General features: G+C 40.4%; 1 protein-coding gene across 2 annotated transcripts in view; it reads right to left on the reverse strand.

Annotated features, from left to right (window-relative positions):
• The window catches only part of DHX9 (DExH-box helicase 9), a 52,642-nt gene extending 37,304 nt beyond the window's left edge, over positions 1-15,338 (reverse strand). Inside the window, exons 1-3 of one of the 2 annotated variants that reach the window (XM_036067696.2) lie at positions 15,191-15,338; positions 11,464-11,596; positions 10,675-10,815 (exon numbers count right to left, since the gene is read on the reverse strand). In XM_036067696.2, coding sequence (XP_035923589.2) covers positions 10,675-10,815; positions 11,464-11,574 — 252 coding nt within the window. In that variant the 5' untranslated portion in view covers positions 11,575-11,596; positions 15,191-15,338. The remainder of the gene's footprint in view (positions 1-10,674; positions 10,816-11,463; positions 11,597-15,190) is intronic. The other variant, XM_036067697.2, reaches the window with a different exon arrangement.
• Positions 15,339-17,158: the final 1,820 nt, after the last annotated feature.

Here is a 17,158-nt window from a genome sequence, read left to right on the forward strand (position 1 = left end):
CATGTAACATGAAGCACAGTGCTCTTCCAAGGTTAGGGCTGCGAAGGCAAAGTACAGCTTATTCTAGGGACAGTCCCAATAGCCAAATCCTAAACTCCAGTGTGATAGTATTAGGGGGTGGGGCCTTTGGGAAGGGATTAGGTCATGAGGGTACAGCCCCCATAAAAGGAACTGGTGACTTATTAAAAAAAAAAAGAGAGAGAGCTCTCTTGCTTTTTCCACCATGTGAGGATATAGTGAGACAGCCTTTCATGAACCAGGAAGTGGGCTCTCACCAGACACTAAATCAGCCAGAACCTAGTATCCTAACACTTCCCAGCCTCCAGGAGTGTGAGAATATGTTTCTGTTGTTTACAAGCCACCCAGTCTATGGTACTCTGTGATAGCAGCCTGAACTAAACAGGGAGGATTTTCTTTTTTATAGTTCTTGATCAACTAGGATTAAGGTAGAGGCAAAGAGGGTATTAACCACCTGCCTCCAGACATTTTGTAGAGCAGCCCCAGCCAGCTCGGTCTCCATAACGGCTGCGCATCCCCTGTGGAGAAGGGCCAGTGCCACCTAGTTAAAAGTGGGCATCCTGCCCACTACTTTCAAGATCAAGAGATGTAGCTGACCTTCCTAACACACAGAAACAGACACAGAGTTAGGCAAAATGAAGACACAAAAAGTAGGTCACAAATGAAACGGGGAAACCACAGCAAGAGACACAAGTTAAACAGACATAAATAGCATGCCTGATAGAGACTTTAAAATAATGATCATAAAGATAACTCAATGAATATGAGAAAAGAGTGGAGGACATCAGTGAGAACCCTTAAGGAAGAGATAGAAAACATAAAAGAGAACCAATCAGAGATGAAGAACACAATTGAAATTAAAAATGCACTTGATGGAATAAATAGCAGGCTGGAAGAAGCAGAGGAACGAATTAATGAACTAGAAGACAGTAATGCAAAGTAATCAAGGTGAACAAATGAGAGAAAAAAGAATTATGCAAAATAAGAATAGACTCAGGGAACTCAGTGACTTCATCAAGCATAATAACATTCACATTACAGGGATCCCAGAAGGAGGAGAGAGAGAAAAGGGGGCAGAAAATTTACTTCAAGAAATAATAGCTAAAAACTTCCCTAATCTGGGGAATGAAACACATATCTAGATCCAGAAGACACAGAGATCCCCCAACAAAATCAACCAAAGGAGGTCCACAAAAAGACACAGTAATCAAAATGGTAAAAAGCAGAGATAAAGAAAAAATTTAAAAAAAATTTTTTAAAGATGTATTCATTTGAGAAAAAGAGACAGAGCACAAGCAGGGGGAAAGGCAGAAGCAGACTCCCTGCTGAGCTGGGAGCCTGACACAGGGCTTGATCCCAGGACCTGGAGAGTTTATGACCTGAGCCGAAGGCAGACGCTTAACCATCTGAGCCACCCAGGCGCCCCAAGAAAAAAAATGTTTAAAGCAGCAAGAGAAAAGAAGACAGTTACATACAAGGGAAACCCCCCATAAGTCTCTTAGTGGATTTTTCAGCAGAAACTTTGCCAGCCAGAAGAGAAGGCATGATATTCAAAGTGCTGAAAGGGAAAGAAATCTACAGTCAAGAATATTCTACCCAGCAAGGCTATCACTCGGAATAGAAGGAGAGATGAAGAGTTTCCAAGACAAGCAAAAGCTAAAGGAGTTCAGGACTAAACCAGCCCTACAAGAAATATTAAAGAGGACTCAGAGTAGGAAGGAAAGACTGTTAGGTGAGAGTATGAAAAGTAGGAAACACAAAACCAGTAAAGGTAAGTATTTCTGTAAAAAATCAGTCAACAAAATAAATTCACAGAATAAAAGAATGTAGTCAAGTAGGACACCATATACATAAAACACTGGGGGGAAGAGGAGTAAAGAATGGTTTGAACTTACGCAACCATCAGCTTAATATAGACTGCTACATGCTTACTGGAGACAGCTCTTAAACAGCTATCACATCCATGGCACAGGAAGAGGGTGTCTTTCGGTGAAGGAGGCTTACTTTTAGCTAATCATCATGACCGTGGCCTGAGGAGTAGGCTTCTAATTAAACAGGCATCTAGGGGCTGACTGTATTCCAGAGACCTCGGAGAGAAGGTGCTATCTCCTTCTACTGTGTTCCAGAGTGCCAGTGTCTCCTGAGGAAAAGCTTTACAAGCATCTGGTTTTTGCAGCTAACACCCAGGAATGCCCCTCAATCACCTGGCTCCGGTTGCCACAGGTGCTTATGTTCTTGGGTCCCCTGGGACTGTGTCAAATGGAGCAACAGTTCTTGGCAGACTACCATCCCCAGGCACAGTGAGGGGACTGAGGCACACCCCCAGTCTTTCTGTGAAGGAGGTCACTTCGTTTGTCCTGAAGCTTCAGACAGAGGCAGGCTTCAGGTTTGGCACACACTGCCTATGTAGCTGCTCTGAAGGAACATATGGTGATCTTCCTCTGCCTTGTTCCAGCTTGTTGGTATCTCCCCAAAAGGAGATTATACACTCGTCTGGAGCCCAAATATTTGCAACTGCTGCCCAGGGAACACTTCTAGATTACCTGGCTCTGGTGGGCCAGCAGGACTTACGCTTTTGGCACCTCAGAACTTTATATATATTCACATTCTTTTAAAAGATGCTGCCTGAGGGTCTGGCTTCTAGTCTGCCTGAATCTAGGTGCTGAGATCCTACCCTTTGGGACACTGAGTGATCTTAGCACATCCTCAACTATAAGGAGCTATTAATGAACTGCCTGGACAAGAACAGAGGTTTGAGAAACCACCAAAAGCTGTGGCAGGGCTGAATGAAAAAGTTCATCTCCTGCATGAGGCCATTCCTTCAAGACTTGGGAGAAGTGACTGTTTCATGTACTGTATAGAAACTAACATAGTCAGGCAAAATGAAACAGGAATATGTTCTAAATGAAAGAACCAGATAAAACCTTAATGAAATGGAACTATGTAATTTATCTGATAAAAACTTTAAAATAATGGTTATAAAGATGCTCACCAAACTGGGGAGAAGAATGTATGAACATAGAACTTCAACAAAGAGATGGAAAATATAAGAAAGTACCAATTAGAGAAGTCACAGAGCTGAAAAATACAGTAACTGAACTGAAAAATAACACTAGAGTTGTTGTTAAAACAGCAGACCAGATAGAAAAGAAGAAAGGATTAGTTAATTCAAATCCAAGGCAGTGCAACTCACCCAATCAGAGCAGCAAAAAGAAAAAAAAGTGAAAAAACGTAAAGATACCTTAAGGGATTTACAGGAAAACATCAAATGGACTAATATTCATATCACTGGGTTTCAAGAAGGAGGAAAGAAAGAGCGAGAAGGAGCAGAAATCTTATTTGATGAAAAAAAGGGCTGAAAACTTTCCTAACCTGGGGAAGGAAACAGACCATCCAGATGCAGGAAGCCCAGAGAGTTGTAAATAAGATGAATGCAAAGAAATCCAAACCAAGATTATAATTAAAATATCAAAAGGTAAAGCAAGGAGAGAATAAAAGGCAGCAAAAGAGAAATATCTCATTACAAACATGGGAACCCCCATCCATGAGCAGATTCTTCAGTGAAAACTTTGTGGGCCAGAAGGGAGTAGCATGATATATTCAAAGTGCTGGAAAAAAAATTTCCATGCAAGAATATATGTTACCTGGTGAAGTCATCATTCAGAACTGAAGGAGAGAGAAATAGTTTCCCAGATAAGCAAATGCTAGAATTCATTCATTACCGCCTTACAAGAAATGTTAAAAGGACTTCTTGGGCTGCCTGGGTGACTCAGTCATTGGGCGTCTGCCTTCGGCTCAGGTCATGATCCCAGAGTCCTGGGATCGAGCTCTGCATTGGGCTTCCCTGCTTGGCAGGGAGCCTGCTTCTCCCTCTCCCTCTGCTGCTTGTGCTCTCTCTCTCTCTCAAATAAATAAATAAATATTTTTTTAAAAAGGACTTCTTTAAGCTATAACGAAAGGGCACTTACTGGTAACAAGAAGAAATATGAAAGACTAAATCTCACTGGGAAAGTTAATATATAATAAATGTAATAGATGAAGTACTTATAAAACTAGTATGAAGGCTAAAAAACAAAAATAGTAAAAATAGCTGATTTTAATAATTAAAGGATACACAAAATAAAGATGTAAATTTTATCAAAAATATAAAACATGGTGGTGGAGGGGTGTAAAAACGTTGCACTTTAGAACTTAAGTTACTGACTTAAAACATTATCGGTATACGTTGTTACGTGTAAGTGTAATGATGATCACAAAGCAAAATTCTGAAAACACAGAAGAAAAAGGAGTACGAGCATACCATTAAAGAAAGTCCTCAAACCACAAAGAGAAAAAGGAATAGAAACTAGAGAAACAGCTAAAGAACAATGAACAGAATGGCAATAAGCACACACCTATTAATAATTACTTTAAATGTAAATGGATTAAATTCTCCAATCAAAACAGAGTGGCTGAATGGATAAAAAAACATGAACCACCTATATGTTGCCTACGAGATACAGTTTATTTTTTAGTACAAAAAGAACTTTATTAACCTTCTTTCAAACTTTATTCCCAGGCTTCTTTGGCTTAATTAGCTACAAGGAATGAATTGTGTATAAGCAAAAACTGGAAAGAGCTATAGTGTCCTAGGCGCTTGGCCTTAAAAATATTAGAGATCTCGATTTTATCAGATCCATGAACAGAATTTTAAAAAGCAGCATAATATAAAGTAGCAGCTCCCAGTAACTTCTTCAAGTTTTATCTTCTTCAGAAGTTGACTCAATTCAGTTTGCTTCATTCTTGGAAGCTTCATCAAAATTCTCCATAAGATCTGGAACTTCATCATCATCATCCTTTCTGGTAGCAAGTGGTGCTTTTCCATCCATAGACTGGTTTGGGCAGAGCTTCAGTCAGTCTTCTTAAAGGAGTCAGACTGTCTCCACTAAGCTGGTTTAAGATATTGGCTAGCATTTCTGTCAGCTGCATGGTCTTAGCATGGCCTATAATGGTTATTAAAGTGTTCACACTGCCAGGGATGCCTGAATTTTAGGGTTGTTAAAGTGGATCACTGTTCCTTGGTTTGTGAACACATTCACTTTTTCAATACCAGAGATATTGTTTATCCCTAACTTCTTTAAAGAGAACTGAAATTTTCTATCATCTGCTGTAGCCGTTCCATGAACCACCTTCTTGGTGAGCAGTTTCTTTCCCACCAATGCACATGTGTGCTTGCAGTTTGGCAAGTTTCTCCCAGTTCCTGATAGTTTCTTTCATCTTGTTGGAATGGAAACAGGACCACATGAGGGAATAGGGTTGGCACTCAGGAGGTCTTGGGTGGACCAGCTGAGGTTCAGTGCACACATATGGGGACACAAGATGGCAGCCAAAGGGAGGCCAAAAGTGATCCAAGAAATACACTTTAGATGGAAGTACACACAGACTGAAAATGAAAGGACAGAAAGATATTCCATGCAATGGAAATAAACATTTCCCTTTGTCTGGGGTAGCAACCAGAAAATAGACTTTGTTTTTTGTTTTTGTGTCTGTGCGTGTGTGGATAATAAACTTTGAAACAAAGAGTGTAATAAGACACAAAGAAGGGCATTTCCTAATGATAAAAAGGTCAATGCAATAAAAGGATATAGCATTTGTAAATATTTAGGCACCCAACATAGGAGCAGGAAAATATACAAAAAGCAAATATTAACAGACATAAAAGAGAAAGAGATAACAGTACAACTAGAGTAGGGAACTTTAATACCCCATTTACGTCAATGGATAGTCATCCAGACAGAAATCAGTAAGGAAACACTGGATTTAAATGACTTGTTAGAGCAGACAGACAACAGATATTTATAGAACACCACTAAGTAAAGTGAAATTATCATTTATCTCGCCTTCTCTGTCTAAACTCTAACTCAGGGTGACTAAATTATTGATAAAAGGTTTCTTGTTATAAAAGTATTCCAGCTCAAAATCAAAGGAAACTGCTAATGAATAAATCTAAACAGTGATAATAAATCACTGCTAACATCACAACATTACATGCCTCCTCCTGATAGAACAGAACATCACCTTTGGTATTTTCTTATTCTTGCCCCTCCACTCCCATCAAATCTGAATCTAATCAAGTCTCTAGATCTAACTACCAATTGTGGGAAACAAAGAGGCAGAGAAATGTTTTGTGATACCACGTGGATGTAATCTGCAAATTCCAAACTGTGGGAAACTAAAGAATAAATGATGTGCTTTCTTCAACAAATTACAGAGAAAAATGAGAAAGAGGGTAAGAGAATCTAGTGATTAAAAGAGATATTAATCATAAACACAGACATCATTTGGAGCATGATTTAAACAAAATGTAAAAAACTGATTTGTGAAACAGGAAAATTTGAGTACTAACTGGATATCTGAGGACATTAAGAAACAATTCTAAAATTTTTTAGATTTGATAACGGAATTGTTATTGCTTTTTAGAAGGATTATCTTTAAGAGATACAAACTGAAATAGTAACAGATGAATGATAGGATGCCTAGAATATGCTTCAAAATCATCTGAAGAGGGGTGTCTGTGTGGCTCAGTCATTAAGTGTCTGCCTCCACCTCAGGTCATGATCCCAAGGTCCTGGGATCGAGTCCCGCATCGGGCTCCCTGCTCAGAGGGGAGTCTGCTTCTCCCTCTCCCACTCCCCCCTGCTTGTGTTCCCTCTCTTGCTGTCTCCCTCTCTGTCAAAAAAATAAATAAATAAATCTTTAAAAAAAATCTGAAGAAAGTAAAGACTAGATATGAATCATGACTGGCCCTACTGTAAAGTACTGCAAATGAATTATGAGAACATGAGCTCAAAGAAGTAAGTTCTGTACACATTTGAAATTTCCGTAATAAAAAAATTTTAAAGTATCCTTTGCATTCAGAAACAGGTCACTTTCGGGGCGCCTGGGTGCTTAGTCGTTAAGCGTCTGCCTTCGGCCCAGGTCATGATCTCAGGGTCCTGGGATCGAGCCCCACATCGGGCTCCCTGCTCGGCGGGAAGCCCGCTTCTCCCACTCCCACTCCCCCTGCTTGTGTTCCCTCCTGCTGTCTGTCTGTCAAATAAAAATCTTTAAAAAAAAAAAAGAAAGAAACAGGTCACTTTCAGGAAGAGCAATTTGTGGAATGAAAGGGCAAATGCTAAATGAAGTAAGTGACATGATCAAGGATTTGGCAGGAATGAGGTGAGATAAAGATGGTAGCTAAAAGTAGGGATTGGTTTGTTATATGTTTTTCCAAATTCACCCATTCATCATTCATTCATTCAACCGGAAAAAAAAAGAACTTCAGGTACCTGCTGTAATTTTAACACTGTGGAAACAGCAAATGAACTCAAAACAAAAACCAGGGCACATGGATGGTTCAGTCGGTGAAGTGTCTGCCTTCGGCTCAGCTCTTGGCCTCAGGGTCCTGGGATTGTGCCCAGGGAGCACTGGGCTCCCTGCTCAGCGGGGAGTATGCTTCTCCCTCTCTCTCTGCCCCCCCGCCAAACATGCTCTTTCTCTAATAAATAAACTCTTAAAAAAAAAGGCAAAAACCTGTCTTATGAACTTTTATTCTTATATGAAAGTTTGGGGAAAAATGAGGTTGGAAGAGTGTTTTTTATACTCAGTACAACTGACACTTTGGGCTGGACAATTCTTTGTTGTAGGAAGCTATCTTATGCAGTGTAGATGTTCAGCAGCATCCCTGGCCTCATATTACAGGTTAGTATTGCTGACACTCCCTTCCAGTTGTAACAAAAATGACTCCATATATTGCCAAACATCCCTGAGAGACAAAATCACCTCCAGCTGACAAGCACTGGGTTAGAAGTTAGTAAGTGCTACTAAGAAAAATGAAACAATGAAAGGGGATAAGAAATACCAGGGTAATGGTAGCACTGGATTTGCACCTTTGACAAGGATGGCTGGGGAAGAGCACTCAAGGCAGAAAGAATAGTCACATACAAAAGCCTTGAGGTAGAAAGGTGTTGGCACACTGAGAAATGATAAGCCAGTGTAGCTGGAACAGAGGAAGTTAGAGGGAAAGTGGCAAATGCATAGACTAGATTGACCTTCCTGCAAATAACATGAAATCTAGGGGAAAAAGATACAAAAAACCTGCCCCCCAAACCCCCCCAACTATTTATGCAAGCACTAAAAAGTGAACAAAGCTGGAAGATTATGGAGGTGACTTGAAATGAGAAAGCAAGGAATAGCAAAGGTTGTAATTCCAGTCTATTATGGCTTTTAGCCTAAGGGAAGACCATGTGAGGCAGTTAAAACTCCAAAAGAAAACCCAGTCTTTTAGGCCTGAGCAATTAGAGAATATAAGCTTGGGTAAATGAATGCTGCTAGAGAAATGAGGCAGCAATCCTGGGAAGGAAAGAACGAACGCTGCTACGAAATGAGGCAGCAATCCTGGGAAGGAAAGAAGGAAGAATCTCAAATTCCATGTATAAACTCTGCCCAAATCACTGCCTAACCCCTGAACAACAGTATTAAGACAAACTCCAAGCTGCCTAGCAAGGATCAGAAAACTAAAATGAGATTTAAACTGTCACCCAAAAGACAGTGTCTGGAGTCCAACCAAATTTCTTGACAGTACAACAAAATCAATAATCTTTTGAGAAATATAACATTATTTAGGGTCTCTACAACATGATTATCACAACGCCCAAGACATAATCCAAAATTACTTGACATAGAAAGAAAAAGGTGAACAAATCTCAAGAGAAAATACAATCAAGAGAACCCAACCTGAGATGATCCAGATGTTAGATTTACTAGTCAAGAATTTTAAAACAGCTATTATAACTATGCTCAATGACATAAACAAAATTCACATTCTTATTATCAACATATGCTTATAATGAATGCAACAGTAAGAAATGCCACCAGAGAAATAAAATCTCTTAAAAAAACAACAACAGGGTGCCTGGGTGGCTCAGATGGTTAAGTATCTGCCTTGGGCTCAGGTCATGATCCCAGGTCCTGGGATCGAGTCCAGCATCGGGCCCCCTGTTCCTTGCTTCTCCCTCTGCCTCTCTCTCTGTCTCTTATGAATAAATAAATAAAATCTTAAAAAACAAAAACGAAAACAACAACAACCTGTTAATTCTGGAAACGAGAAAGACAATACATGAAATAAAAAATTCACTGGATGGGCTGACAACAAAAGGGAGCTGACAGAGAACAATCTGTGAACTTGAAGATAATCAGTAGAAGTCATTCAACCTGAAGAACAGAAAGAAAAAAAGAAAGAGCCTCAGGGACCTTTGGGATAATATACAAAAGTTTAACATATTGAGTCCCAAAAGAAGAGAACAAATGAGGCAAAAAAAAAAAAATTTGAAAAAATAATACCCAAAGATTCCCCAAGTTTGGTAAAAGACAGAAATTTACAGATTCAAAAATCTCAGCAAATTCCAAGCGAGGTAAGTACAAAGAAAACCACACCTAGTCACATCATAGTCAAACTGCTTGAAAACAAAGAAAAAAAAAATGCAACCAAAGAAAATAATACATTACATATAGAAGGAAATGATTTGATTATAACTGACTTCTCATCAGATAACAATGGAAGAAAACAAGTGCTGAAAGAAAAGGACACTGGCACACCAGAATTCTACATCTAGTGAAACTATGCGAGACGGAAGGTAAAATAACATTTTCACATATAACAAAATTAAGAAGAATTTGTCACCAGCAGACCTACACTTTAAGAGGAAGAGGTTAAAAGATACAGATTAGGTCATAAAAGATGGAGCAAATGCCAATGTTCCAAATATTTGAAAGATATTTGCAACATTCTTTTCATAGCTAAGAAATCTCCAAGATCATCTTGTCCAATCCCTTTATTTTGCACATGGGCCAATCAATTCCAATTATCTAGTCGTATAATATACAAGTCTCCTAATTTCTGCGTCAAAGCAATGGAAGGAAATAAAACATTTATATCAACCTTTATAAATAAGTCAGAATACACAGTGAAAATAAATTGTTAAAATTGATATAGATATTATTCCTAAAGGTTTTATAAAAACTGAATCTTTCATTTAAGTTACCTTAGGTATTTACTTAAATCATAATGTGAATCTTTTTATATTGTTAAGAATTCCTCTATCTTTGTGAAAACTCAAATTTTCATTTTTTAATTAAATGAGAAATAAAGTTTATTTCTTAAAAACAGTACTAGAAAGGAGTCTGTTGCATACTTACACAATATAATTTAAGTAAAATGATATGCCACTGCACAAAACAGAATTTTCTCTCTACTGTAATAAGGAACTGTCAATGGGAGTAAACACTGTCTTAAGGTATTTCTGATTTTTATATTGTTTAAAATGTTATCTTTGGAAGTACACAGAACACAACAGGCTCTGAAAATCAGTTTATGAATGAATGAAATATATAAAACTATGAGACACACAGATTAATGGAATTTCCCAAGCCCACAAGTCAGGTATGTAATCACAATAAAATCAAAATCTTCAGGAACTCATCCCTGGGCTCCAAGAAAACAAGATTCCCAGGTTCACTAAGGAACACAATATATTTGAAAACATCATTGAAAAATCATCACCCTGTCTCTCTATACGTATTGGGTTGGCATTACCTTACCACATATATGTTAAGTGCTGGGCCTGCCTAAGTACTTACCCCAACAGCTGGGACTTCTTCACTCTTTACTTCATTTATCCGAACCAAATAGTTAACAAAATCTCTGGCAGCATTGCTCTGTGCATCTTTTTTATTGGTGGAATTGCCCATGCCAATGTAATTATAACCTTCCACTCGAACCTTTTACAGTCAAGAAAAAAAATGTATTAGAAGAGATTGACCCGGGTAATTCTGGGTCTTAAAAAATAGGTAATTCAATAGTCCATTAAGAGATAACAGTTAAATGTTGAAGATATACTCCATAAAAACACAGAAAATAACACATCTAAGAAAATCGTTGACTTATGAAAAAGCTTGAATTATGCTGCCCAGTGATAAACTCATCTAAAAACAACAATATTAATTTATGTGGCTCAGATATTCTCTTCTGTAACAGAATGTTCCACATTAAAATCTGATTTTATAAGACCCAAGAACAAGCTCCCCATTTGTATTTATTTTAAGCAATTTGACTTGAAGCAATCAAGAATCACTCCACTTTCCACAGGAATTAGTGAAACTGCAAATAGCTGATCCAACTTTTCTAATCTGCACTACTGGTACTGGGGCAGCTGAGGGAGATACATGTTCTAACCAGAATAATTTACCTATCAGATTGTTTTAAAAGTAATGCTCGCTTGAAAATGATTTATAATGAAACAGAATAGCAGACAAGCGACAATAAATAACATACAACACACTACTGTTTCTGAACAGAAAACATTGTTCTCTTAACACCAAAATAAGTGTCAAAAAAATCACAAAAATATAAACTGTATTCTGTAATACCTCACACATGAACTTTTGCCTGTTTTTGTTCCCCACTGCTCTAATTTCATAGGATGGGGTCATCTTCCTTTTGCCACACCAGGCATACAGAAAATTTTTAACATCACCCATGATTCAAGTGTCTTCTTCCGACCTAAGAAAACAAAAGTTAAACCACATTATTTATGAGCAAACACTGCAAGTGACCAATAACTGGAATTAACTGAAAACCTAGGTTAAACACAGGATATTCTATCATACTGCTATTAAAATTGCTTATGACAAAATTTTAATGACATAATTGGAAGGCCTATAACATGTAGTACAAAAAAGCAGTATACAAAATACACGACTTGAATTATACACATAAATCAAGACTAAAAAAGAAATATCCCTCAAAATGGTTACCTTTGGGTGACTCCAAATGATTTTGACCTTTTTTTTTTTTTTTTTTGAGAGTAAGAGAGAGAATCTTAAGCAGACTCTATGCTCAGCATGGAGCCTGACGCAGGGATGAATCTCACCTCCCTGAGATCATGACCTGAGCCTACATCAAGAGTTGGATGCTTAACTAAGCCACCCAGGTACCCCTGACCTTTTCTTAAAAACATTTTATGTGAGGTGCCTGGATGGCTCAGTTGAGTGGCTGATTCTGGATTTCAGCTGGGGTCCTGATCTCAGGGTCCTGGGACTGAGCAGTGTCAGGCTCCGCCTCCAGGCTAGGAGGGGAGTCTGCTTGAGGACTCTCTTTCCCTCTGCCCCTCCCCCCAGTCACATACACATGCTCTCACAAATGAATAAATCTTAAAAAAAAAAACCTTTTTATGTAATGTCCCACTTTTTACAATTGGCACCTTATGTGTTAACTCACTTAATCCTCAAACAATGGGAGATAAAATTATATAGTAAATACTATTATTGTGTCTCTACAAAGGAAGAAACAAGGGCATAGAAAGTTTAACTTTTCCAAGTCACCTACTGTGAGGCATAAATTCAAAGTCAAACTACTATAACTATATTAAGAACTTAATTACTTAACTATATTAAGAAATAGTCATCAATCAGGGGCGCCTGGGTGGCTCAGTTGGTTAAGCGACTGCCTTCAGCTCAGGTCATGATCTCAGGGTCCTGGGATCGAGCCCCGCATCCGGCTCCCTGCTCAGCGGGAAGCCTGCTTCTCCCTTTCCCACTCCCCCTGCTTGTGTTCCCTCTCTCGCTGTCTCTCTCTGTCAAATAAATAAATAAAATCTTTAAAAAAAAAAAAAAAAAAGAAATGGTCATCAATCATTTTGTGTGTAAATCAAAGAGTTTATTCTCATTCCGAGGTGTCTCCTAGCAGACTGTCCTCAAAGTTGTAGGCTACATATTACTCTACTTAGACTAAAAACACTAATCTGTTAAGTACTAAATCTCTCCTTTAGGCCTTGTTATTCATTAAAATTTGAGGATATTAAGTTTTCTTGATGTACACCATACCATACTTATTGGCACTCTCCCTCTAACATAGTTTAAAATATACCAAAAGATATGGAGCCTGTGAGTCTAAAATCTGAATCTAAATTAAAATCAAGGTATCTGTAGGGTGCCTGGGTGGCTCAGTCAGTTAAGCCTGGTTCTTGATTTCGGCTGGGGTCATGATCTCAGGGTCGTGGGACTGAGCCCTGTGTGAGGCTCCATGCTCAATGGGGAGTCTACTGGAGATTCTCTTTCACTCTCCCTCTACTCCTCCCCACCGCAAACACATGCCCTCTCTCTCTCTCTAAAAATAAACAATAAATCTTACACACACACACAAAAAAGGCAAGATATCTAAGACCAAATTCAGATCCAGAAAAAATATGCAAAAAAATTAGTTTGCTGTGAGAAACCTCATTACTAGCATTAAACCTTTGTCTTCTGTTCAGTGCATTTTTTTTTTTAAAGATTTTATTTATTTACTTGAGAGAGAGAGAGACAGAGACAGCACGAGAGGGGGGAGGGTCAGAGGGAGAAGCAGGGAGCCCAACGTGGGACTCGATCACAGGACTCCAGGATCATGACCTGAGCCGAAGACAGTCGCTTAACCGACTGAGCCACCCAAGCGCCTCATGTTCAGTGCATTCTGTTAGCACCTAAATCTAACATCATAAAACTGGACCCCAGTATAAACTTATTCTGTAGCCACAGGCTAACCCTGGAGAAATCCTGTTAACTGAAAAGCCGTGGAAAGCTTTTCTATCTGTAAATTCCACCCCTGAATAATTAACTAAAAAAACAAGACCTCAGGGTGAGTGAGTACCATGAAATATGAAGGACTACACTATCAAATTCCTTCCTTCCTAGGCAGTCTCATCTAACTCCATTATATTCAATAACAACTATAGGCTAATGATGCCCAAATATATACTGAAAACTTAATCTTTTCTCTTTTAAGCTCCAAAATCAAATTCATCCAACTGCAGCAATAATGTGCAAATACTAACCTGACACCTCAGTAAAAACAGAATTTAAGTTTCCTCCCCAAACCTGTTCCTTCTTCCCTCAGTCCAAGTGTTTCCACCTCCCGAAATGGCACCGCCATCTACCAAGTTACTCCTGTCACAACTTGGGAGTCATACACTCCCTCGAGATCCTCCATAGCTATCCCTTGGAGAACTCTCAGTATGCGCCAGGCAGTAGTAACCTTAGAGAATCATCTACATGGACTATTGTCCTTAACCCTTACAATAATTACACAGATAAGACTATGATTATTCTCCCCCTTTAGGGATGAATAAACGGAGACAAAGAATACCTTGCCCCAAAGAGGACAGAGCTCTTAACTGGGAAACCCAGAATTCCAAGCCGGGTAGTCTGACTCCTGACCTACATGCAATTCTGCCTCCAAAACGGGTTTCCAATCCATTCGGTTCTCTCCATCCCCCGCCAGCACTACCGCACACCTGGCGTACTGAAATAACGTCCTAGACCTATAGATCTAGATCCCCGTTTCCCCTCTGGCCACCCTAAAATCCATTCTCTTCACTCCTTCTCACCATACTCCAGGAACATGGCCTTCTTTGTTTCTTCCCAATCTCTGCTCTCAAGCGCTAATCCCTTCTTACCTCTGCAATTCTGCTTCCCCCCCCGCATCTTCAGAGCTGACGCATTCTCGACCTCAGGGCCGACATATCAGCTCCAAAGTCTACCTCCTCCGAAACGCTTTCCCTTGCCACCGTAGTGAAACTAGCTTTCTCCCTTGACAATTTTCATTTCCTCAATCTTTTCACGGAAACCTGCAGACGTTTGTTTTTCTGTTGCCTCCCACCACCACCGAAACCTCCATGCGGAAGGGGAAGGGGCTCTGCCCCACGTGTTTACGGCTCCACCGCCATGCCCGCAGGACAGCGCCCGGTCTTTGTGGCCGGAATGAATGGATGAAGGGCCCTAGGTGTGTGTGGCGTCACTGCGGGCTCACCACCCGGCGATGCACCCCCTTTCACTCAGCGGCAACAGCGCCTCTGCCGCGCGCAGGCCGGAGGAGGAAGTGGGGTTCGGCTGCTTCGGACAAGGGACTAGCCATTGCTGGGGGAAAAACGGGTCTATACCGCGGGCCCGGGCAGCGCAGGCGTGGCGCGGCGAGCAGCACGCAGCCCGCAATCCGGGAACCCGGCGGGCGCCTCGCCCCTTCCCCCACCCGCCACCGCCGCCCGCGCTTCGCAACAAAGCCCGGCTGCAGGAGCGCGGGCCCCCACACCCCCAACGGGTGGCAAAGACATCTCTCCCCTACCGGCGTCCGCTTCCTGGTGTCCGAGAACACAGCCCTCTTAGAACCGCCCGGGGCCACGGCCTTCCTCAGAGACACTCGGTAAACACACCTCAACTCGCGTGGAGGCGGCAGAGAAATGGCTCCGACGGCGGCGCCGGGAGGGCGGGGTCAGTGCGCGTACGCATGCGCACGAAGCGAGTTTAGGGCTGAGGGCGCCCCCAGGGAGGGGCGGGGCCGCAGCTACCACTTCCCGGCGTCCCGTCGGGTCGCCAGGGAGATCCGCGGCGCTGGGCCTGCTGCGCTCCAGCGGGGATACTTCCTTTGCTTCCTATTTTTGAACGTTTTTGAGAGTTGGGGACCTGTAGCATTTTGACGCAGCAAAATGTTTCATAGCTTCTATCATGGGGACTTCCGGTAGATGACAAATAAAAGGTAGAAGACAGAACTGGAAATCTTAGGTGCTATGTAGAGTGCTTAGCGAAGTACTTGGCACATAATAGGTGTTCAGTAGGTCTTGTTATTGTAGTGCTTCGGATACTCTAATGCCAGTGTCTTCTGAAAGAAATAAGCTCAGGGAAGGCAGGAAACCTGCCTGGCTAGCTGAGGCCACTCACTGCAGTGTGTGGCACATCTTAAGTGCTCAGTAAAAACCAGCCGAATGAGTGGATAAACCCTGCAAGGTTGTTTTTGCTTAAATTGGATAACCTTTTGTCTTCAGAGTCTTTGGAATAATTTGTATATTTAGCTATTGTAGTAGTCATTGTTACATTTTTGAACTGTAGTGCTTCCCATGAAGGCAACAATACAAAATATTTCAAGTTGGGGTTGTTTCAGAGATTCCAGACTAATCAATTGTCTGGGCCCATCATACCATATCCATCCTTATTTTTCACTTTTTATTGTCTTTTGTTCTTGATTCTTCTAGCTCATAGTGATCAATCCCTTTAAAACTCTGTTGCTCCTATAGTCAGAATAACAGTTTAGCATTTACTCTTATTTTCTTCACGTGTTTGCTGTCTTCAATTAAGAGTAAAATCATTCAGAGAAAGACCTTAATCTTTTTTTTTGTACCTTTCAGGGTGCTTAAAGCAGCAGGTTCCTGATAGTTATTTATGATAAGGGAAATTCAACCAGCATACATGGATTGCAAATGTTTTGTAGCAGATAATGAATACAGCAAAAGTGTCAGCATATTAAGTATAAATAAAACTTTCAGAGGTGGATCTTTCCAAGAACTATGGAGAATTTTATTATTGAGTTGGTTCATTAATTTGGGCCTTGCTCCTGAGAGCTAGAGTTCCCAGGGGATTGTGGGCCATAACTGGCGTTACCTCTGTAGGTTGCTGTTGGCAACTAGCAACTAGATCTTAACGTTTGTAAGTGAAGCTTCCAAACCTGCTCCAGAAGTACAGTGTGGTCAGATTTCAATACAACAACTAGATGTCCCCAGTATATGACTAGGTAGATGACTACAGATGTTAGCAAAGCAGGATAGAGTAGTATTACTGGTACTTAATATTTCACATTGACCTTTCTGGTTAGAAATTAGTTATGGAAGAGTTGACTTAGTTCCTGAGTTTGGTAGAAAATAAAGGTTATAAGTATATGTATTAAATTCAATCTGTAGGGTGTATAAAAAAATACTAGCCAAGTTTCTCATGTCATTTGTTATTTCTGCCAACTCAATGGACTGGGGCAAAGTTTCTGCCAGGGAGAATAAGTTGATGATCACCAACACCTATAGTTGAAATGTAAGATGAAAAATGAGGGAGAATGTTTTGGTTCATTGCTCTTCCTCTGTTTCTCAAATAAGCAGAGGGTTAGGGATGGGGGGAATGGAATAAGAGAGCCTGCAACCAGAACTAGGATTTAAGCAGGGTCATGATGTCTTGAGGAAGTTAGTGCTGGTAAAGTTTGAGCCAACTCATAAGCTTGTGAACACCAGTGACACTTGCACCCTTCAACACTCTTGTACTACCATATACAATG

This window comes from Halichoerus grypus, chromosome 7, assembly GCF_964656455.1.
Source record: "Halichoerus grypus chromosome 7, mHalGry1.hap1.1, whole genome shotgun sequence".
Taxonomy (NCBI): Eukaryota; Metazoa; Chordata; class Mammalia; order Carnivora; family Phocidae; genus Halichoerus; species Halichoerus grypus.